At 36.1% G+C, this 24,646-nt stretch overlaps 1 protein-coding gene across 1 annotated transcript; it reads right to left on the bottom strand.

The window, feature by feature from the left end:
• Positions 1–13,984: 13,984 nt before the first annotated feature.
• LOC123839100 (olfactory receptor 8S1-like) lies at positions 13,985–14,902 on the bottom strand. The gene has a single exon (XM_045868484.1). The coding sequence runs from the start codon at positions 14,900–14,902 to the stop codon at positions 13,985–13,987; it is 918 nt and encodes a 305-aa protein (XP_045724440.1).
• Positions 14,903–24,646: the final 9,744 nt, after the last annotated feature.

The raw sequence follows: 24,646 nt of genomic DNA, 5'->3' as shown, positions 1-24,646 counted from the left end.
CAGAAGTTAAAAAATACATGGAAATAAATGAAAATGAAAACATGATGGTCCAAAACATTTGGGATACAGCAAAACCAGTCATAATAAGGAAGTATATAGCAATACAGCCCTACCTTAAGAAGCAAGAAAAATCTCAAATACACAACCTAACCTTACACCTAGAAAGGAGCTAGAAAAAGAACAACAAACAAAGCTTAAAGCCAGCAGAAGAAGGGAAATAATAAAGAGTAGAGCAGGAATAAATGATATAGAAACAACAACAACAATAAAAACCCCGTAGAACAGATCAATGAAACCAGGAGCTGGTTCTTTGAAATAATTAATAAAATTGATAAACCCCTCACCAGACTTATCAAAAAGAAAAAAGACCCAAATAAATAAAATCATAAGTAAGAAAGAGAGATCACAACCAACACCACAGAAATAAGAGAATATTATAAAAAATTCTATGCCAACAAATTGGACAATCTGGAAAAAATAGATAAATTCCTAGAAACATATAAACCACCAAAACTGAAACAAGAAAAAATAGGCAACTTGAACAGACTGATAACCAGCAAAGAAATTGAATCAGTAATCAAAAATCTCCCAAGAAACAAAAGTACAGGGCCAGGTGGCTTCTTAGGGGAATTCTTTAAATTCAAACATTTAGAGAAGAGTTAATACCTATTCTTCTCAACTGTTTCAAAAAATAGAAATGGAAGGAAAACTCCCAAACTCATTCTATGAGGCCGCATTACTTTGATCCCAAAACCAGACAAAGACCCCATGAAAAAAGAGAATTACAAGCCAATATGCCTAGTGAACATGGATGCAAAAATTCTCAACTAAATACTAGCAAATCAAATCCAATGGTACATTAAAAGAATTATTCACCACGACCAAGTGGGATTTATTCTTGGCTGCAAGGGTTGTTCAATATTTGCAAATCAATTGACATGATACACCACATTGATAAAAGAAAGGATAAGAACCATATGACCTTCTCAAAAGATGCAGAAAAAACATTTGACAAAATACAGCATCCATTCTTGATAAAGCCTTCAACAAAGTAGGGATATTTGGAACAGTACCTTAACATCATAAAGGCCATATATGAAAAACCCACAGCTAATATCATCCTCCAAGGGGAAAAACTGAGAGCTTCTCCTCTACAGTCAGGAAAAAGACAGGGATGTACACACTCACTACTGTTATTTAACAGAGTACTGGAAGTCCTAGCCAGAGCAATCAGACCAAAAATAATATGAAATGAAATGAAATAAAATAAAACAAATAAATGGCATCCAAATTGGCAAGGAAGAAATCAAATTTTCACTATTTGCAGATGACATGATACTCTACACAGAAAACCCAAAAGACTCCACCAAAAAATTGCTAGAACTGATACAGAAATTCAGTGAAGTTGCAGGATACAAAATCAATGTACAGAAATCTGCTGTATTTCTACACACTAATAATGAAGCAGCAGAAAGAGAAATCAAGGAATTGATCCCATTTACAATTGCACCCAAAACCATAAGATACCTAGGAATAAACCTAACCAAAGAGGTTAAAGATCTATACTCTGAAAACTATAGAACACTTATAAAACAAATTGAAGGGGACACAAATATATGGAAAAACATTCCATGCTCATGGGATGGAAGAAAACATAAAACATATTGTTAAAATATTTGTGCCAGCCAAAGCAATCTACGCATTTAATGCAATCCTGATCAAAATATCACCAGCATCTTTCACAGAGCTAGAACAAACAATCCTAAAATTTGTATGGAACCACAAAAGACCCCAAATAGACAAAGCAATCTTGAAAAAGAAAAGCATAGCTGGAGGCATCACAATTCTGGACTTCAAGCTATATTACAAAGCTGTAGTCATCAAGACAGTATGGTATATGCAAACAATGAATCATGGAACACTACATCAAAAACTAATGATGTAATGTATGGTGATTAACATAAAAACATGGTAGCAAAAGCAAAAAAAAAAAAAAAAGACAGTATGGTACTGGCACAAAAACAGACACATAGGTCAATGGAACAGAATAGAAAACCCAGAAATGGACCTACAACTCTATGGTCAACTAATCTTCAACAAAGCAGGAAAGAATATCCAATGGGAAAAAGACAGTCTTTTCAACAAATGGTGTTGGGGAAATTGGACAGCAACATGCAAAAGAATGAAACTGGATCACTTTCTTACCCCATACACAAAAACAAATTCAAATGGTTTAAAAACCTAAATGTGAGACAGGAAACAATCAAAATCCTAGAGGAGGACATAGGCAGCAATCTCTTTGACCTCAGCTGTAGCAACATCTTACTAGAAATGTTTCCTGAGGCAAGGGAAACAAAAGCAAAAATGAACTATTGGGACTTCATCAAGATAAAAAGCTTTTTACACAGTGAAGGAAACAATCAACAAAATGAAAAGGCAATCTATGGAATGGGAGAAGGTAATTGCAAATGACATATCTGATAAAGGGTTAGTATCCAAAATGTATAAAGAACTTATCAAACTGGACACCCAAAAAATGAATAATCCAATTAAAAATGGGCAGAAGACATGAATAGACATTTTTCCAAAAAAGACATCCAGATGGCTAACAGACACGAAAAGATGCTCACTCAACATCACTCATCATCAGGAAAATACAAATCAAAACTACAATGAGACATCACCTCACACCTGTCAGAATGGCTAAAATTAACAACATAGGAATTAACAGATGTTGGCAAGGTTATAGGGAAAGGGGAACCCTCTTGCACTGATGGTAGGAATACAAACTGGTGCAGTCACTCTGGAAAACAGTATGGAGGTTCCTCCAAAAGTTAAAAATAGAACTACCCTATTATCCAGGAATTGTACTACTAGGTATTTACCCAAAGGATACAAAACTACTGATTTGAAGGGACAGATGCACCCTGATGTTTATAGCAGCATTATGAACAATATCCAAATTATGGACAGAGCCCAATTTTCCATCAACTAATGAATGGATAAAGAAGAGGTGGTTAAAATATATAATGGAATATTACTCACCCATAAAAAGAATGAAATCTTGCCATTTGCAATGACATGGATGGAGCTAGACTGTAGTATGCAAAGTAAAATAAGTCAGAGAAAGACAAATACCATATGATTTCACTCATATGTGGAATTTAAGAAACAAAACAGATAAACATAGTGGGGGAAAAAAGAAGAGAGAGGCAAACCATAAACACACTCTTAACTATAGAGAACAAGTTGAGGATTGCTGGAGGGAAGGTGGACAGGGGGATGGGTTAAATGGGTGATGAGAATTAAGGAAGGCACTTATTGTGATGAGCACTGGGTGTTATATGTAAGTGATAAATCTCAAAATTCTACTTCTGAAACTTGAAAAAGGAAAAAAAAAATGAACCCAGTAATTGCAGAAATGTCACACACACACACACACACACACACACAACTCAAAATTTGAATGATGGATTAAACAACTGTTTAGATACAGTTTTAGAGAAAATTGATAAATTATATTATTAAATCAAATAAATTGCCCAGATTGCAGTTCTAAGAACAAATAGATTAAAAATATTAGGAAGAGGGTTCTAAGAACAAATAGATTAAAAATATTAGGAAGAGACAGGAATGATAGAGTGAGAAGATAAAATATGCCTAGATCAGAGTTGCATAAGTTCACAAGAGGTTGAAAAAGAGGGAATATCTTAAAATCTTCCAGGAAGTAATGCCAACAGATTAATAAAAATAAAATATAAATCTAGTTATATAATATCCATTCATCTGTCAATGGACATCTGGATTCTTTCCATATTTCGGCTATTGTGGACATTGCTGCTATAAACATTGGGATGCAGGTGTCCCTTCGAATCACTATGTTTGTATCCTTTGGATAAATGAATGGATAAAGATGTGACATATATATACAATGGAATATTATGGATGAACTGATGGAACTAGAGGGTATTATGCTAAGTGAAATAAGTCAGTCAGAGAAAGACAATTATCATGATTTTCACTCATGTGGAATTTAAGAAACAAAACAGATGATCATAGGGGAAGGGAGAGAAAAATAAAATAAGACAAAATTAGGGAGACAAACCATAAGAGACTCTTAAATATATGAAACAAACAGAATTGCTGGAGGGGAGGTAGGTTGGGGGATGGAATAACTGGATGTTGGGCATTAATGAACTTGATGTAATGAACACTGGGTGTTATATGCAACTGATGAATCACTAAATTCTACCCTTGAAACTAATAATACACTATATGTTAATTAATTGAATTTAAATATATTTTTTAAAAAAGAGAGAGAAAATAAAATAAATCTAGTCATATAATAAAACTGCAAAACACCAAATGCACAGAGTATAACAAAGCAACTAGAAAATAAATGACCAATTATCTACATAAGAACAGTAATTAAATTAGAGTTTGCATTATCCATAACAAGAGTGAAAGCCATGGTGAACTGAGAGAAACTATATATCTAGATTTCTATACTCAATGCAACTGTCTTTCAAGTGAGAGTTAAATAAAGGCAATTTCTGACAAATAAAAAGAGAACCTAAAATCTACAGTTTCTCACTAAAGGTCCTATCTAAAAAGTATACATGGAGCAATAGGGAACTAACCCCAGTTGAAAGATTTGAGATGCAGGAAGGAATGGTGCAGTGATTATCAACGATCGTCATGAAGTAGGGTTGTTGCTACGTAATAAATAATGGAGAACATGTGTGGCACTCAGCTGATCCTCTGGGATGTCTCTTGACACTGCAGTTATAGAAGTTACATCTTGATAAGGATTTAGAAACAAAGGTCTCATATGCCTAGGGATGCAGTTCTGGTTCACTCTGCAAAAATGTAAGCCAATGAAAGGAACATTTAATGGGTGTTAGAGAAGGGAGATAAAGAATATGTTATGGTCTAGGGAATAGCCACAGCAGCAAGAGCTGTAATTCCCACTAGCTTATCCTTGTAGATTGTGGCAGACACAGAGATAAATTGCCCAGATTCCATTTCAACAAAACCTACTGTGTAGATGCAGGGAGTATAGTTAGCTCACACCTTCCAGTGCAGGGAACCACCTTGCCCAAGGTCATGTCCTTCTAGGGACAGACTATACCACTGATTGAGGTGGTAGCATAAGCCTGGCTGTCTTGGCCTGGTGTGGGACAAATCTGATGGTCAATATTCACTCCCAGGCTTCCTAAGCCTTCATCAGGCTTGCATCACAGTTTAACTCCTCCTTCTGCCCAATCATGCTTACTCTCTAATTTTCACAGGTGTTAGTCTCCAATAAAGTACCTTGCCCCAAAATTCTAACTCAGCATCTGCTTCTGGAGAACTCAAATTGTGATAAATGTTTTCCCCCAAGAAATTATGACCCAAATAATTCTTAAAGGGTTTTGGCACAATGGAATTAAGTTAGTATAAGAAGTATATAAATCTGAGGGGTATAATGGGTATGCTACAGTGGGCACTGTCACATACCTCTTAAGGACCCTTTGGATTCCTGTTACCTGTTCTCTGCACCTTTTTCTCAGCTTTTACGTGCTTTCTTTATAATGGCTTGCACCTCTACTCTTTGAAGGATTCCCCTTGGGCCACAGAAGCCATTTCACTCAGATATATAGAAAGCTGGAATTACTAGATTTTACACTCCAGTTCTTCTCACTTCTTAAACAGTTTCTCTGAGCTCACTTCTTTTTTTTTTTTTTTTAAGATTTTATTTATTCATTTGAGACACAGAGATAGAGAGAGATCGAGAGCATGAGCAGGGGGAGAGGCAAAGGCAGAGGGAGAAGCAGGCTCCCCGCTGAGCCAGGAGCCCGATGTGGGGCTCAATCCCAGGACCCTGGGATCATGACCTGAGCTGAAGGCAGACGCTTAACCATCTGAGCCACCCAGGCGCCCCTGAGGCTCACTTCTTTAATAAACCACATTTACATGAATCCTTATCTCAAAGTCTGCTTCTGGGGAAGGAACTTAAATTATGCAAGCCATAATTTTGGACTTGAGGGGCCCATCCTGCTTCCAACACAATATCTGATGGGTAAAATGGCATAGTCTAACAAAAACATAATGAGAATATCCTTGAAATATAAACGGAACAGAAATGCAAAATGTTGCATAGCACTGAAACAATAAGTCTTCCAATCTCTAGGTATAGCTCTGATTAACTTCATATAGGATACTGGGAATTAAATGTGCTCTGTACAAGATGGAGGACACGAGATTTATTCAAGCTTGAAGTGAGTGTGTGGGGTGGGGTTACCCTATTCTTTAGAGAAAGCTAAGAACAAATGAAACTTGCCAACTTTCTAGCCAATAACTTCATGGCTAGAAGCAAGCCTTCTGGAGCAAAAATGTCAGGAAATCACAAACAAAACCTCATTAGGAGGCACTGAGACAATCTGCTCACTGACTCACTCACAGGAAGGAGTTTCAATTAATCATCACCTAATATCATGACCAAGCAAGAGCCACAAAAGGCTGGTTGTGAATTGGAGTTTGGGGTAGGGGTAGGGAGACACAAACTGACAAGGAGGAGTTTGCACAGATGACAAAAAAGAAAAAAAGAGAGAAGAGAAGAGAAAACAACCAAATCCTGCCTATTAAATGACCCTGCCTACCAAAATTCTAAAACACACGAAAAAAGTTAGTGCTAAAAATCTAGCCACCAAAAAAAAAAAAAAAAAAAAATCTAGCCACCAAAATCATCAATTCACTACTATTTTGGAACCCTATAACATATACTTTAGCATACATGTTTTTGGGATATTAAAAGGGATAAATGAACAACACAGTTTAAATATTAGAAAGAATTTTCTGAAAAAAAACAAAATCAAACAAAATCAAACAAATACTAAAATAAATTATTAGGTATCTCTAAAATTATTCTCATTAAAATTAAAACTGTAATGGATGAAATAATCTCTATACTACATTGGTTATAAATTAATGGGTGATTTTGAAGACAGTATACAAAATTCCCTCAGAACACAACATAGAAAAATAAAACATAAAAACCAGAGAGCATTTAAGAGACATAGAAAATAGGTTGAGATATTGCACATATTATAGAGCCCTAATGAGACTGTCCAAAAATTCCAAAAGGCAAATGAATGATAGAGAATGAATATTTGAATAACCAGAGAATTTTCCATAAAGATATATTTTATTCATTTTGGAAAGTGTATTATTAACACCAATAAATAAATATAAATTTGTAGTAAAGCATATTCTGGTGACTCTGAACATCAAAGATTTTTTTTAACATTGCAGTCATTTTAAAAGTATGGTTCAGTGACATTAAGTACATTCACATAGTTGTGCAACCATCACCACACTACTCATCTCCAGAACTTTTTCCATCTTACCAAACTGAAACCGTATACCCATTAAACAATAATTCCCCATTCTCCCTTCTCCCTGTCCCTGGCAACTAACATTATACCTTCTGTCCCTATGAATTTGACTTTTCTAGGTACCTTATGTGAGTGGAATCATACAAATATTTGTCCTTTTGTTACTGGCTTATTTCACTGAGCATAATGTCCTTAAGGTCCATCCATGTTACTGCATGTGTCAGAATTTCCTTCCCTTTTAGGGCTGAATAATTTTCCATTGTATGTATATCCACATTTTATTTATTCATTTGTGGACAAATAATTGGGTTGCTTTGAACCTTTGGCTATTGTGAATAATGCTGCTATGTACATGGGTGTAAAAATATCTTTTCAAGTACCTACTTTCAATTCTTTGGGGTATATAACCAGAAGTGGGATTGCTGGATCATATGATAAGTCTATGTTTAATTCTTTTGAGCAACTGTCATCCATATTATTTGCCATAGTGACTGCACTATTTTACATTCCCAGCAACAGTGCATAAAGGTTCCCTTTTCTCTACATCCTTGCCAACACTTATTTCTTGTTCTTTTGTAATTTTATTTTTGAGTGGGACTTGAACTCATAACCCTGAGATCAACAGTTGCAGGCTCTACCAACTAAGCCAGCCAGGTGCCCCTCTTGTCTTTTTGATACTAGTCATTCCAACAGGTATGAGATGATATCTCATTGTGGCTGTGATTATGCATTTCTTTTTTTTTCTTTTTTTTTATTATGTTATTTTCAGTACTTCATTTGTTTTTGATGTAGTGTTCCATGATTCATTATTTGTGTATAACATCCAAGGCTCATCATATTGTGATGATTAGGCATTTCTGGTCTAATGTGTCATCTAAGGCCAATGTCATTTGTGTGTCATTTGTGACAACATGCATGTAACTTGAGGGCATTATGCTAAGTGAAATAAGTCAGAGAGAGAAAGACAAATACTTTCATACAGTGATTACACTGTATGATTCTGTTTATATGTTTTGTAAAAGGCAAGACTAATCTATAGTGGAAAAAGCAGTTCAATGGTTAATGAGTGGGGAAAAAGAATTGACTGGAAATGATATGAAACAGTCTGTTTGGGTGTGGGTAATGTTTTATATCTGAATAGGGCTTTGAGTTACACAGCAGTTTGCAGTTATCAAAATTCACAAAATAACACTCTTAACATTTCAGCATGTATATTTAACCTCAAAAGAAAAAGAGAAGGTGTAGTCAAATTTTGAACTCTAGTTAATGATATGCATGCTTAAGTAATTAGAGTGAAATATACTGATTAGGATGAGGTGTACAAATGTAATTGGAACTTTTTTTGAAATGTGTTTTAAAAATGTGGATTGACGAATGGATAGATGGATAGGTGATGATAAGGCATGTATACTAAAATGTTAATAGTAAAATTTAGATGTGCTTATGTAAATGTTCACTGTAGAATTCTTTCAACTTTGCTGTATGTTTGAAATTTTTTTATTTTCAAATTAAATAAATGCTGTAAAAGCTTGAAAAAATTTTAGAATATTATAAGTAACAAATTACCAATGAAATTTTAAAAATTAAATGAAAATAGGCAAAAATTACAAATCACTAAAATTGATTCATGAACAAATACGAAACCCAAATATATCACTAATTATTAAAGGAATTAAATTGGTAATCAAAATTTTCCTTCCCTAATAACAACAAAAAGAGAAGTCCTCAAAATTTTAAAGGCGAATTTTATAAAACCTTCAAGGAAGTGATAGTTCCTTTTTTATGCAAATGTATTAAGAAAATACAAAGATGTTATATGCAACTAATGAATCACTGAACATTATATCAAAAACTAATGATGCACTATATGTTGGCTAATTGAATTTAAATAAAAAAAAGAAAATACAAAGATGAAAGAAAGCATACTAGTGATGCCAAGATCAGATGTCTAGAATAGACAAATTTATATAGGCAAAAAATAGATTAGTGACTGCCTATGGCAGGGGCTGGGGGAAGAGAATGGAGAGTAACTGTGCATGGGTATTGAATTTATTTGAAGTGAGGAAAATGTTTTGAGATTGGTTTGTAGTGAGGGCTGCACAACTCTGTGAATGTGCTAGAGACCACTGAATTGTATGCTTGGTTTTGTTTGTCTTCTCCTTTCAGAGATTCTCATTTATTATAAAATGGCTTTACAAAATTCTAAAAATATGCAAGCTTCTCAGTTTCCACCATATGCATAAGACCATTTAAAACACAACCCTGCTGCCACTGACTGTTCTGTATCCAGCATTGGCTGAACCTCAGAACTATGGGCACATACACATAGGCTTGAGACCAAAATTGCCTTTTGGAAACTCTCAAGCCAAAAGGTGGCAATTAAGTGCCCTAGCTCAAAGGAAATGAGTGGCAGGAATTTGCCTATTTAAAAAAATTGAGTCCAATTCATTTGGGCTATAGCCCAAATCTTTTGATTCCAATTGTGTAAAGATCAGGACATGGATTTGGAGTGGGAGGTCAAGACTGTCTTTCACAGAAGCAAATGTAGGCAACTATATTTTGTAGCATGCTTGGAGTCTCCCTCCAAGGTGGGCTCTGCCCAAGAGCCTACAAGGGTTTTTTCCTGATGTCAATCATCCCTGGGCTGGCTCTGTGCAGGTCCCATTGGGGCTCGGGCAAGGGCCCAAAGCTCCAGGGCAGAGCCATCTCACATATGGGTAGCACCTGCCCCACCAGGGCCTCCACGGCCTCCTACTGCTATAGCTCTTCAGCAGAACCTCACTCCTCACCACACAGGCTTGAGTGTTTCCAGGTCAGCAGTAGTGCCTGAGCTTCCCTGATAGCAGTCCTTCCCTGAGGGTGCCCCCGGCGCCCAGGATGAGGTGCAGGACTTGGTCCATACCCCACTACTGTGACCTGAATTGTATGCTTTGAATAGGTGACCTTGGTGATGTGTGAAACAGAATCTCAATAAAGCTGCTGAAAAGACAAGACCAGGTGAGTGTAAGAAAAATATTATACTATCTCATTTATGAACATAAATGGAAATTGCTAAGTTAAATACTGGCAAAAGTTAATTCAGTCTTTACTACTCCACCTAAACAGGGTGATATCAGTAATGCAAAAATTCTTCAACACCAGAAACCCTACTGATACAATTTAGTATTAAATATATATATATATATATAATTTAGGATTGTTTGTTCTAGCTCTGTGAAAACTGCTGGTGATATTTTGATAGGGATTGCATTAAATGTGTAGATTACTTTGGGTAGTATAGACATTTTAACAATATTTGTTCTTCCAATCCATGAGCATGGAATGTTCTTCCATTTCTTTGTGTCATCTTCAATTTCCCTCATCAGTGTTTTATAGTTTTCAGAGTCAGATCTTTTACCTCTTTGGTTAGATTTATTCCTAGGTATCTTATGGGTTTTGGTGCAATGGTAAATGAGATTGATTCCTTGATTTCTCTTTCTGCTGCTTCATTATTGGTATACAGAAGTGCAACAGATTTCTGTATGTTGATTTTGTATCCTGCAACTTCACTGAATTTCTGTATCAGTTCTAGCAATTTTTTGGTAGAGTCTTTTGGATTTTCTATATAGAGTACCATGTCACCTGCAAATAGTAAAAGTTTAACTTCTTCCTTGCCAATTTGGATGCCTTCTTTTTTCTTTTTGTTGCCTGATTGCTGTGGCTAGGACTTCCAGTGTTATGTTGAATATAAGTGGTAAGAGTGGACATCCCCTACAATCCAGTAATCACACTACTGGGCATTTACCCAAAAAAACACAAAAACCCTAATTCAAAGGGATACATGCATCGCTATATTTATTGCAGCATTATTTACAATAGCCAAACTATGGAAGCAGACCAAGTGTCCATCGACAGATGAATGGATAAAGAAGATGTGATATATATATAGAATGGAATATTATTCAGCCATAAAAATGAAATCTTGCCATTTGCAACAACACAGATGGAGCTAGAGAGTATAATGCTAAGCAAAATAAGTCAGCCGGAGAAAGACAAATACCATATGATTTCACTCATCTGTGGAATTTAAGAAACAAAACAAATGAGCAAAGGGAAAAGAAAAAAAAAGAGAGAGAGAGGCCAACCAAGAAACAGACTCCTAAACAACTACAGAGAACAAATTAATGGTTACCAGAGGGGTGAGGGTGGGGAGATGGATGAAATAGTTGATGGGGATTAAGGAATGCACTTGTTGTGAGGAGCAATGAGTGTTGTTTGTAAGTGCTGAATCACTAAATTTTACACCTGAAACTAATATTACACTGTATGTTAATTAACTGGAATTTAAATAAAAACTTAAAAAATAAAAAATAAAACCATATGATTCTTTCAATGAATTTATTTTTTATTCAATATGTATTTATTGCATGCCTTATGTGACAGACACTATATATTATTAAATGCAAGAAAAGAATCCTGGTCCTCAATGGAAACAGAAAAAGCATTTGATAAAATTTTACACCAATTCTTAGCAAAATATAATAATTAGAAGAGAATTCTTAAGTTAAAGGTATTGATCAAAAACAAAACAAACATCATTCTTAAGGTTGAAACACAAGCTTTCTTACTGATCCCAATAAAAAGATGTTTGTACAAGAGGTTCTGGCCACTGAATTAACTTTAAAAATGAAATACATAGGGCGCCTGGGTGGCTCAGTCGTTAAGCGTCTGCCTTCAGCTCAGGTCATAATCCCAGGGTCCTGGGATCGAGCGGGAAGGATCCTGCTCGGCGGGAAGCCTGCTTCTCCCTCTCCCAACCCCTCTGCTTGTGTTCCCTCCCTCGCTGTCTCTCTCTGTCAAATAAATAAATAAAATCTTTAAAAAAAAAATGAAATACATATACAACTCAGCACCAAAAGAGCAAACTGATTAAAAAATGGGCAGAGGACATTTTTCTAAAGAAGACATACAGATGGCAACATACACATGAAAAGATGCTCAAAATCACTAATTATCAGGGAAATGCAAATCAAAACCACAACGAGATAACCACCTTACATCTGTCAGAATGGCTAAAATAAAAACACAGTAAATAACAAGTGCTGGCAAGGATGTGGAGAAAAAGGAACCTTTGTGCACTGTTGGTAGGAATATAAACTGGTACAGCCACTGTTGAAAACAGGAAAAAAAATTAAAAATAGAAATACCATATTATCCAATAATTCCACTACTGGGTATCTAAAAGAAAATGAAAACACTAGTTCAAAAAGATATATAAATCTACCATTTACATCGACATGGATGGAATTGGAAGGTATTATGCTAAGCGAAATAAGTCAATCAGAGAAAGACAATTATCATATGGTTTCACTCATATGTGGAACATAAGGAATAGTGCAGAGGACAATAGGGGAAGGGAGGGAAAACTGAACGGGAAGAAATCAGAGAGGGAGATAAACCATATGAGATTCTTAACTCTGGAAAACAAACTGAAGGTTGCAGAAAGGGAGGTTGGTGAGGGGATAGGGTAACTGGGTGATGGGCATTAAGGAGAGCACATGATGTGATGAGCACTGGGTGTTATATGCAACTAACGAATCGTTGAACATTATATCAAAAACAAATCATGTATTATATGTTGGCTAATTGAATTTAAAAAAGACATGTACCCCTATGTTTACTGCAACATTATTTATAATAGTCAAGATATGGAAGCAACCTAAGTGTCCATTAATAGACGAATGGATAAAGAAGATATGGTGTGTTTGTGTATTCCAATATATATATATATATGTATATAGTTATATAGAGAGAGGAATGTTACACAGCCATAAAAAGGATGAGATCATGCCATTTGGGACAACATGGTTGGAACCAGAGGGTTCTCCCTCTTCCTTTGCCTCTTCCCTGGCTTGTGCTCTCTCTCTCTTTCATTCTTGCTCTCTCTCTCACTCACTCTGTCTCCCAAATAAATAAATAAAATCTTAAAAAAAAAAGATATAGGTTTAATTCATGTTTATCAATCTGCCTTGAAAGTACAGAATCTATGATAACAGTAGTGATCGTATCAGCAGGGGCACTGGGATAGGCTATCAGAATGCTGCAAACAGAAAGACTTACCTCTGCCTCTCTGAATCTATTCTGAAGATTAAAATTCCTAAGGGAGTGGAAGGTCTGGCACTGACCATATGCTCATTCCTATACCAGCCACTGTGCCAGGAAGAATGAGTGAATAATGAGTGGGGGAGGAAAGAGGATTTGGGGACACCATGATTAACAGTCTCTCTGGAACTATACTGAACACATGGAATTTAGTTACTGGAAGAATAGTAAAGATAACATAAGCAAGCAATAACAAAGTCTACCATACTGTCTGTTATAAATTAAATATTTTTATAAGAAAAATTGTAAGACAAGAGGTTCATCCATCCATTTTCCTCTGACTAGGACAGAACTATCATACCAGGGAAATAGCTCCACCTTTTCTTAACCATTTTAAAGAAAAGATGTAAGGTATGTTGCAGATCCTGATATCAGAAAATTCTCCTTAATATTCAGGCGCTACTTACTGCAGTTCTATTTAGTTTCTCCCCTCATCATTCTGATTTTGTAATCTATTACTTGTAACACTAGACACATTTTCTCAAAATTCTTCTCACAGCTGCCTTCACCTCTTTGTTCTTCAGGCTGTAGATGAGAGGATTCAGCATAGGAGTGACCACGCTATACTGCAAGGAGAAGATTAACTCTTGAGTGGATCCTGAATTTGGCATGAGATAGCGGAGTAACCCTGAGCCATAAAAGAAGATCACTGCAGTGAGGTGGGAGGAGCAGGTGGAGAAGGCCTTGCTTCTGCCTGTGGTGGAGCTAATTCTCAGGATGGTGGATAAAATGCGAACATAGGAGAAAAATATCAGGAGGAAATTTCCAAAGAAATGCAGGAGGCTGGAGCAGAGCAGGGCAGTAAAACTTGCAGACACATCAGAGCAAGACAAAGGGTAGAGAGACGGCAGCTCACAGCTGAAGTGGTGTATATTCGGAGCCTCACAGAAGTCTAAATTGAGAGCTACAAGGATATTGATAAGAGCATCCAGAAAAGCCAAGCTCCATGAGCCCCACACCAGCCCCATACACAGCTGTCTGTTTATCATCTGGCCATAGAGCAGAGGGGAGCTGATGGCAACATAGCGGTCATAGGCCATGACAGTAAGCAGGCAGGATTCAGTGCCCCCAGTGGCAAACACAAAGAAGACCTGAGCCAGGCAGCCCTTTACTGAGATGGTTTTCTTCTCAGACAGAAGGTTCTCCAACAGCTTGGGCACAGTGACAGAGGAGTGGCAGAGATCCAGGAAGGACAACTGTCCCAGGAAGAAGTACATGGGGGTGTGGAGGTGTGAATCAGCCCTGATCACCAGCAGGAGCATCAGGTTCCCCATCAGGGTCAGGAGGTAAATAACAAGGAACAGCACAAAGAGCAGAACCTGGATCTGGGGGTCAGCAGACAGCCCAAGGAGGATGAACTCCGAAACAACACTGTGGTTTCTCATTGCCTTCAATATCTTCTTTGGACTATAAGAAATAAATCAGATAAAGCCTCTTCTTATGTCTAACAAATATTCAAGGGTTTCAACATTCTTCTCTATTCACAAAGTTTCATGCCTACTCAAAAATTCATGTTCTGAAATTATAAACTTCCCTAAGTCTCTAGATTTCCTAAAATCTGCAATAATCTTTTCTATAGGATTCCAACCCTAGATCAACTTCCTGTCCACTTTTATTGTTCTTTCTTTAATGTCTTAGAATTTATTTTGTTGTTGTTGTTTTATTATTAAAGCAACTGGAGGATGTTTTGTAAACTCTTGATAATAATCCAGTAGAGAGGGAGAAATTGCAGGAGAAATACGAGAAAATTGCAGAAATAGTACCTGTGAGACAGCTGGGCTGCAGAGCAGAAGCAGAGCATGCCATTAGTTGGGAGCAAGTTTACTTCATCCATCAAACATGCATAGATGTGATGTTGGGAAGGAAGCAGTTCCCACGTAATGGCTTTTATTTTTTCAATAAATATTTAAATGGGGTCATTAATGCAATCTGAAGAGGAGTGGTGGCTGGACATTTGCAGAGTGAGGAGAAAGGGGATGAGTTAGAAAGAAGGCAGCATAGAGATATCCCAGATGCTATATAACTCATCAAGAGAAACTGTTGACCAATATGGGAACATACACTGGTCATGATCTCTATCTCCAGTTTGTGTCGTCTATTCAGATTCAGCTCTTGTCTGTGCCCTTATGCCATTTGCAAATATAGACTATCTACTAACTTTCCAAAGCTTAGCCTTTTTTTCCCTACTTTGTGCTGACAACCCATATAACCATAGACTCAAAATAACTCAACACCACTGACTATACCATCTTGTCCCTTCACGTCCTCCTCTATCTCTTCCATTCATACTGCAAGATGGGCACATTCAATTTCTCAAAGGACTTATGATTTCTCTCCCATTATTTATCCAAACAACACCCAGAATTAAAGCTATTCTTAGTAAGCAAGTCCACATTACCTCTCCTTCTCACCTAGCTGAACAATAACTAGCACAGAATTAAAGAAAAACTTCAAATTCAGTGATCCAGAAGACAAGTTTGAATATCAGTGTGAGAATTTGCTGTTAAGGTAGCGTTTGAAAATTTCTGTTGGATATAGACCTCTCCCTTGATTTCTAAAAGATGAAATAGAAGGCTAAATTGTGTGTATTATTTCTAAAAACCTAAATACTTCAAGTCATGTAGGGATTGCATTTTCCATGCTAATACTTTTTTTCTATTGTTCACCACTGTAGCTCTAGCTATAGCAACCTGGATTTATCCTGAGAATATTACACCATTGGCAGAAGATGCTAGAAAAGCAAGGAATCAAACCATGAAATGCAGACAGAGAACCACCCATTATAATTTTGGAGGGCAGCAAAAAAAAAAGGTTGCTCATCTCCAAATGGGGCCCCACTTACTAGCACTAGAAATTCCTTAAACTTTGGGGAAATTTTCTCTCTTAGAAATAGAGACCAAAGGACATTTTCATGAAAGACAAACCTGGAAATTGTACTCTATCAGGGGTCATACTTCCTCAAAGGTATAGACTTACTATATTAGAGTTATTTTAGTGGTCACATAAGTAAATAAAATCACTTATATTTTTACCTGGTGCTGCAATTTCATTATTCTCAATGCTTTGGTTATTCAGCCTGTGAGTCCAAATTTAGAATGGAAACAGCTCTGAAAACATTACCACTATTTTTCATTTATTATCACAATTAGGCGGAGTTAGCTGACTAGGTAATTTCCAAAGAAAAGCTGCCTAAGAAGAGTTTCTTTTAAGATGAGACACACAAGAGTACCTAGCACTATAACTGGCCCAAAGGAATTGCTCAAGAAGTATTATTTAAAAATAAAGATGAATACATGAATGAGTGAATGAGTAAGTAAATGAATGAAACTCAGAAGAATAGTCTAGGGCTTTACTACTTACAGGGAACAGATCTGATTAGGAACCAGTAAGGAATTTGGACACTTGGGGCTTGCATGAAAGCAGATGTATAAAGGGTACTGAAAAATTTTGCCAACTGGAAAGGTTTGCCTCAATGTAGTGTTCCATGCCCTGAACTTCCACATATCTCAGGGTACATAATTGTAGAGAATACCTATAATTAAAGATGTAATTAGTTTCTGGACCCTGTGCATTTGGAGTATTTGAAGAGGGTTGGTTATTTGTGAGTCACAGAGTACTCAAAGTGTATCATTGATGTCCTATCCCCATCTCGCCTTTTACAGACAGCTCTCAGGTATTAGTCTCCCTGAACTTCCAGTTTTCTGGTATAACGTAGTGTTTTAGCACCAGAAACAATGAATATAACAAGATATAAAAAAGATCTTGTCTCAGTTGTCTCATACGTAAAATGAATGCTAAAAATAATTACTTGAAAACGTGTAATGACTTAAGAATCTTGAATGCTAAAGAATCATTAGATTCTCTTTTCTTCATGCCCAATGCAAGTGTTTAATTTTCCCAAAAGGAGGAAGAGAGGTGATTTTGAGGAGCAGACCAAAACATTTCAGGTCACAGAAATGAATGCCATGTCAGAGAGAAACAGGGAGACCATGACGTCCAGCCCAGGGAAACAGAGATGAGATGAGAGAAGTTAAAGAAAAAGGAAGTGCCTGATGAGGAAATAACAAGTGGCAGGAATTGAGGCAGAAAGGATTCTACACAGGGAGCACAGGAACAGAGAAACCCATCAGAGAACACAAGAAAAATATTACCATATTTCTGGGTTTTCCTGGTGCAGAATACATCCTGTTTTTCTGAGTTGGTACATATGCCACAGATCTCAGGAGAAGTGTACAAGAGAGAAAATGTGCCACAACTGTCCAGTCACATGAACTGGCATTGCATTATCTATTTAAAAGACTTTTTGTGCATAAAGAGAAATATGTAAGCTCTGTCCTCAAAAGTCTCTGCAAATGAAGACTTCAGGAAACTCTTCTAAACTTTGACAGCATTTTTAAACTTATCCCTTAATGACTCCAGAAAGTGACAAAGGAAAACTTGAAAACTTCAAATTCCTAACAAGTAATAAAGCAATTTCTTTCATATTTCTCCTAGCATAATTACACCATCATTTCTGCATATATCCCTCTGTATGACTGCTAATATATTGCTAAGAGCACCATCCTGACAAAGGAGGCTCAGGTCTAGCCCTTCAGAAGTTATTGTGGGTTAAGGTGGCCAATGAGATGGCAAATTATGATGACCTGAGAGCCCAGGGGACATTGTGGGTCTGTCCTGATTGCTGGAAAGTTCAGCCTGAAGCTTACTTTGGACTCATTACCTAAAAATGGTTACTGAGTGATCCCTTTGAGAATTTCCATTAAAGTTAAGTGATTCACAGTGTACCTTTAGATCATCCTCCTTAGTGTTTTCATGTATTTAATTACATGTACTCAATACAGAATTATTATATATGACATCATTACTACTACTGCTGCCACTACTACCACATGGTCAAAGGTAATTTAAATTTACCTACATATTTGACTTTCTTTTGCTCAATTTTTTCTACATCTAGAATTGAAAAGTTCAACAGCTAAGATTTCAGTGGATGAGTTTAACACAAATATGACAAAGCTGAAGAGATATTAGTGAATCAGAAGATAGTACAGAAGAAAATAAGAAATTCCACCTGTGAGCATTTTCTTTCTCCTAGATCTCCCTTTAATTTTTCATTTAGTGCTAGTGATATATTTTTTTCACCTTCATTCTTTTTTTAAAAAAGATTTTATTTACTTATTTGTCAGAGAGAGAGAGAGAGTGAGCACACAAGCGGGGGGGGGGGCAGGCAGAGGGAGAAGCAGGCTCCCTGCTGAGCAGGACCCTGGGGTCATGACCCAAGCCAAAGGCAGATGCTTAATCCACTGAATCACCCTCTTTCTTAAATGTCCCTCACCCTCTTTCTTAAATGATGTTTTACTGGACACAGAATCCTAATGGGTAGGTTATTTTTTTATTCAGTACTTTGAAGATATTACCTCAGTGTCTTCTATCTTCTTGTTAGTCTAATGCTTCTCTTGAGAAGTCAGTTATTAATCTAATTGTACTTCTTTGGAGTTAATTTGTACTTTTTATCCTCTCTCACTGCTTTTAATATTTTCTCTTTTGATTTCTAGTAACTTTATTATGATGTGACAAAGAGTGACTTTCTTTTTATTTATCATACTTGGGATTTATTTATAGGACTTCTAGCATTTGTAGTTGATACACTTTTTCAGTTTGGAACATTTTTATCCATTATCTTACTCATTGCCATATTTTTTCATATACTACCTCATTCTCTCTCTCTTCTCTGTAGCTCCACATACATGTACCTTATCCTTCTCATTCTATACATTATGTATTACATACTCTCTTGTTTTTTTCTTTATTCTGTCTGTGCCTTACTGAATAAATTTTCTTCTTACCTACCTTATAATTCATTAGTATACTCCTCAATACTGCCTAATCTCCTTCAAACTTATCCATTAAAATCTTAGTTTCAGCCATTAAAATCTTAGTTTCAGCCACTGAATTTGCTAGAACTTTCACTTAGATTTTCTTATAGTTTCAAGAAATATTATGCCAAAGTTCTCAATCTTATCTTTAATCTCCACAAATATTTTAAGTTTATTTCTTTTAAAGTTATGTGTCTGGATCTGTTTCTACTGTCTCTAGTTTTTGTCTCTCCGTGTTGTTTAATTTTTTCTACTGAGAACAGGATGTTATTATGAAAATTATGGAAATAATTTATGGCTCTTGCTTGTATTCTCTTTCTCTAGAGGAAATTTCCACTAGCTTCTGTCAGACAGCCATGGATATTTGCAGTCCTGGATCATTCTCGTGTAATTCCAGGGGCTGAGATGAAGCTGGGCTTCAGTCCTTATGAAGTTGGTCTCCTTCCAATCCACTTTTATTTCAGGGTACTGCCCTTTAAGGCTCCAACTCACCCCCTTGGTGGCCTCTGAATTCCATTTTTCCCACTTACTTCAGGAAACTGTCAAAATAACTTTTCACATTCTCAACCACCTCTTCAAGATGCCCTTATGGAAATAACAGACCCCAAAATGCTGAGCTTGCTTTTCTAGATTTTCTTTTCTTTGGGATGATGGTTCCAAAATTCTCCACTGCTTTCTGAGTGTTAAAATATCTTCAAAGCACATATTAAAAATATGCTCTTCAAATAAAGATCCCAGAAATAAACCCATACTTATACGGTCAATCTGACAAAGGAGGCAAAAATGGGGAAAAGACAGTCTCTTCAATAAATAGTGCTGGGAAAACTGGACAGCTACATACAAAAGAATGAAACTGGACTACTTTCTTATACCATACACAAAAATAAATTCAAAATGGATTAAAGATCCAAATGTGAGATCTGAAACCATAAAAATCCTGGAAGAGAGCACAGGCAGTAATTTCTCTGACACTGGCTGTAGCAATATTTTTCTAGATATGTCTCCCAATACAAGGGAAACAAAAGTAAAAATAAACTACTGGGACTCCATCAAAATAAAAAGCTTTTTGCACAGCAAAGGAAACTATCGACAAAACAAAAGACAATCTACTGAATTGCAGAAGATATTTGAAAGTTATATATATATATATATAGTTAATATCCAAAATATATAAAGAACTTATACAACTCAACACCAAAAAACAAACAATTCAATTTAAAAATGGGCAGAGGACCTGAATAGATATTTTTCCAAAGAAGACATACAGATGGCCAACAGATACATGAAAAGATTCTCAACATCACTCACTAATCATCAGGGAAATGCAAATCAAAACCATAACGAGATACCACCTTACACCTGTCAGAATGGCTAAAATTAAAAAACACAAGAAATAACAAGTATTGGCCAGGATGTGGAGAAAAAGGAACCCTCTTGCACTGTTGGTAGGAATGTAAATTGGTACAGCTACTGTGGAAAATAGCATGGAGGTTCCTCAAAAAATTAAAAATAGAAGTGCCATAGGATCCAATAATTCTACTACTGAAGAAAACAAAAACACTAATTCAAAAAGATATATGTACCCCTATGTTTAATTTTACAATAGGCAAGATATGGAAGCAACCTAACTGTCCATCAATAGACAAATGGATAAGGCAGATGTGGTATGTATACTATATATACATGCGTGCATGTGTGTGTGTGTTTATATTTATATATAAATATTACACAGCCATAAAAAAGGATGAGATCATGCCATTTGAGACAATATGGATGGACCTATAGAGTATTATGCTAAGTGAAATAAGTCAGACTAAGAAAGACAAATACCATATGGTTCCACTCATAAGTGGAATCCTTTTTTTTTGGGAAGTGAACATTTTTTATTTATTTTTTATTAACATATAATGTATTATTTGTTTCAGGGGTACAGGTCTGTGATTCATCAGCCTTACAAAATTCACAGCGCTTGGGCACCTGGGTGGCTCAGATGGTTAAGCATCTGCCTTCGGCTCAGGTCATGATCTCAGGGTCCTGGGATCGAGTCCTGCATCGGGCTCCCTGCTCCTTGGGAGCCTGCTTCTCCCTCTGCCTCCCTCTCTCTCTCTCTCTCTGTCATGAATAAATAAATAAAATCTTTAAAAAAAAAAATTCACAGTGCTCACCAAAATGAATAAACAAACAAAAAGCAGAATCAGACCTATAAACACAGAAGACAAACTAATGGTTGCCAGAGAGGAGAGGCGTGGGGGGTCTGCAAAATGGCTGAAGGAGAGAGGGGGAGATACAGGCTTCCAGTTATGGAATGAATAAGTGATGGGAATAAAAGGTACAGCGTAAGGAATACAGGCAACGATATTATGATAGCAATGTAACAGGACAAATGGTAGCTATACTTGTAGCAAATATAGCATAATGTATAAACTTGTTAAATCACTAAGTTGTATGCCTGAAACTAAGGTAAGGTATCAACTATACACAAATAAAAAGAAAAATAATAAAAAATTTAAAAATATGTTCTTCAGCTTTTTTGTTTTGGCAATGTGTTAGTCCAAGTTATCTAGTTAGTAGTTACCAGAAGTGGAAGTCCCTGATAATTTTATTTTAGTCCATGCCTATTCTATTATTATTATTTGGTATTGCTAATTTATATATTTTATAATGCTGATTTTTTTAGTCCTTCTTTGGTTTACTTTACTCTTCTGTCTACCTTTTCCTCTAACCCCAATTTTTATCATTTGCTCTTTGCTCCCTACCTTTTTTAATTTTTATTTATTTTTATTTTTTTTAAAGATTTTATTTATTTATTTGAGAGAGAGAATGAGATAGAGCATGAGAGGGTCAGAGGGAGAAGCAGACTCCCTGCCAAGCAGGGAGCCCGATGTGGGACTCGATCCCGGGACTCCAGGATCATGACCTGAGCCGAAGGCAGTCACTTAACCAACTGAGCCACCCAGGCGCCCATCCCTACCTTTTTTTAAAGAAATGAATGTTCTTATTACATACTACTATCAACAGAACCATATGCAAAGAATTTGAGGATTTTTTTAGCTTATTTTGCTCCCTGATTACTGCCTCTATCTTTGCACTGTGTATCAGTTAGGATGCATTTGGATGAAAATAAAAGATAACCTAAATAGCCATAGTTTAAACCGTAAGAATGTTTAATGTTACTCAAGAACTCTGAGGGGGGTATGAGATTTTGTGTTTGGTTCAGCATTTCCATGATAAGTCAAATTACTGGTTAAATGTGACTGTGATTTTTTTCCCTTTCCCTCATAGTCTCCTTACAGCTCCTGTAGCTTCTAGCAACATCTTCTCAGACATCATGTCCAAATTGAGAGAAGAGCAAAGATTATTCCACCAAAGTTTCCCTTTATTTATTTATTTTATTATGTTAGTCACCATACAGTACATTATTAGTTTTGTTTTGTTTTGTTTTTTTATTCATGAGAGACAGAGTGAGAGAGAAAGGCAGAGGGAGAAGCAGGCTCCCAAGGAACAGGGAGCCCGATGCAGGACTCGATCCCAGGACCCTGAGATCATGGCCTGAGCCGAAGGCAGACGCTTAACCATCTGAGCCACCCAGGCGCCCCTCATTAGTTTTTAATGTAGTGTTCCATGATTCATTGTTTGCATTCCCTTTAGACTCACTGGCTAATTCTGTATCACCTGGCTACCCTTAGTTGCAAAGAAGACTGGGAAACTGAGCATCCAGCCAAGGTGAGTGGAATTTCACGAATGATTTAGACAATAATAAATCATTCCCTGGTGTTGGGTATCTAAATTAGAGTTGTTAGTAAGTAAAAAGGTAAAATAACCATGAAATAGGTAAGCAACAGTGTCCACCCATGTGGCATGTTTCTTTGCTTCCTAATTTTGAATGTCTTTGCTGTGATATACCAGAATTCTCAATGATATCCTTACTTTGCTCTTTGCTAGAGATTAAGAACTTAGATATTTCATTGTGTGCATCTTTTTTTGGTAACCAATATATAAGAACATTTTCACCTATTTTCCTACCTGTGACTAGATACCTCTTTATACAACTATTTTTATTCCCTCCTTTAGTTTGATAGATGCTATGAACTGTTAAGAAAGTTCCCTACTATCCCCAGTTTGCAAAGACCTTTATAAATGAGTAAATGCTGAATTTTATTGGATATCTTTTTGCATCTATGGAGATAGCATGGAATTTTTTCACTTAAAATTTCAATTAGTGGACTTAAATAAAATATTTTTTAAAGCTTGAATCAGAAAATTTTTGCATTTATGGTAAAAATCCAACCACTTTAAAACTAGAGGAATGGAAATCATGGAGCACTACATCAAAAACTAATGATGTAATGTATGGTGATTAATATAACATAATAATAAAAGAAAAAAAACTAGAGGAATGGAGATGAAACAATGCCTTCTAAATATATTCATATTCCAAGCTTCAAATAAATTAATTTGCCCAAACCTTGCAACTAGAGATTTAAAGGTAGTGAAGAACAAGGATTAAAGTTTATTTAAATCTAATATACTCTTCATGTTGCCTGTTTCAAACACACACACCATTATATACGAAACATATAAGTGAAATATATACCTCTTTATCCATCTCTCTCTCTCTTCATCTATCTGTGCATCTACACACACACACACACACACACACATCATTTGTAGCTCATTTACTCTGTCCTTGGGGGAAAAAAGGGAAGGTGCTACTTCATTCCTCCATTGAACTGAAAAGAGAAATGCCTATTTTGATTTAGATAAATTGGAATTAGAGGCTCCTGTAACCCTGAAGCATAATGGCATTATGAGGTCAGGGAACTCCTCATATTGCTGAGAAATAAAGCTGGGGCTCTAAGTTACAGGAAACAAAATTAAGACAATTCCTTTAATTAAATTAATCAGATCCTACAGGTGGCATAGTCATTTTTACGTGAGATAGAAACAAGATAGAGATGATCACAAACTGGAGGCATATTAGGAAGGTGTAGGAGATGTGGAGTTTGGCTGAGCAAGTCTGATGGCTGAAAATAGAGCCTGTGGGCTACTTTTTCCCTTCCTATCCCTCTTCCTCTTTTATTCTTCTTTTAATGCAATCTAAAATTAAAGTTATTTAGGATAAGCTAAGAGTTAAGAGAAAAAATACAAAATTACACCTTTACTTCCTTTTTAATAAAATCTAAATTTTTCCTTTTTAGCATTGATTCCAAATATACCTTTAAAATGGTGTTTGAGTAACTATAAACAGATTTG

Source organism: Mirounga angustirostris, unplaced genomic scaffold, assembly GCF_029215605.1.
Source record: "Mirounga angustirostris isolate CCGP_5_RB_7025 unplaced genomic scaffold, mMirAng1.0.hap1 SCAF_5, whole genome shotgun sequence".
Lineage (NCBI taxonomy): Eukaryota > Metazoa > Chordata > Mammalia > Carnivora > Phocidae > Mirounga > Mirounga angustirostris.
The sequence above is the reverse complement of the archived record's forward strand: the minus strand, read 5'-3'. Positions and strand labels throughout refer to the sequence as shown.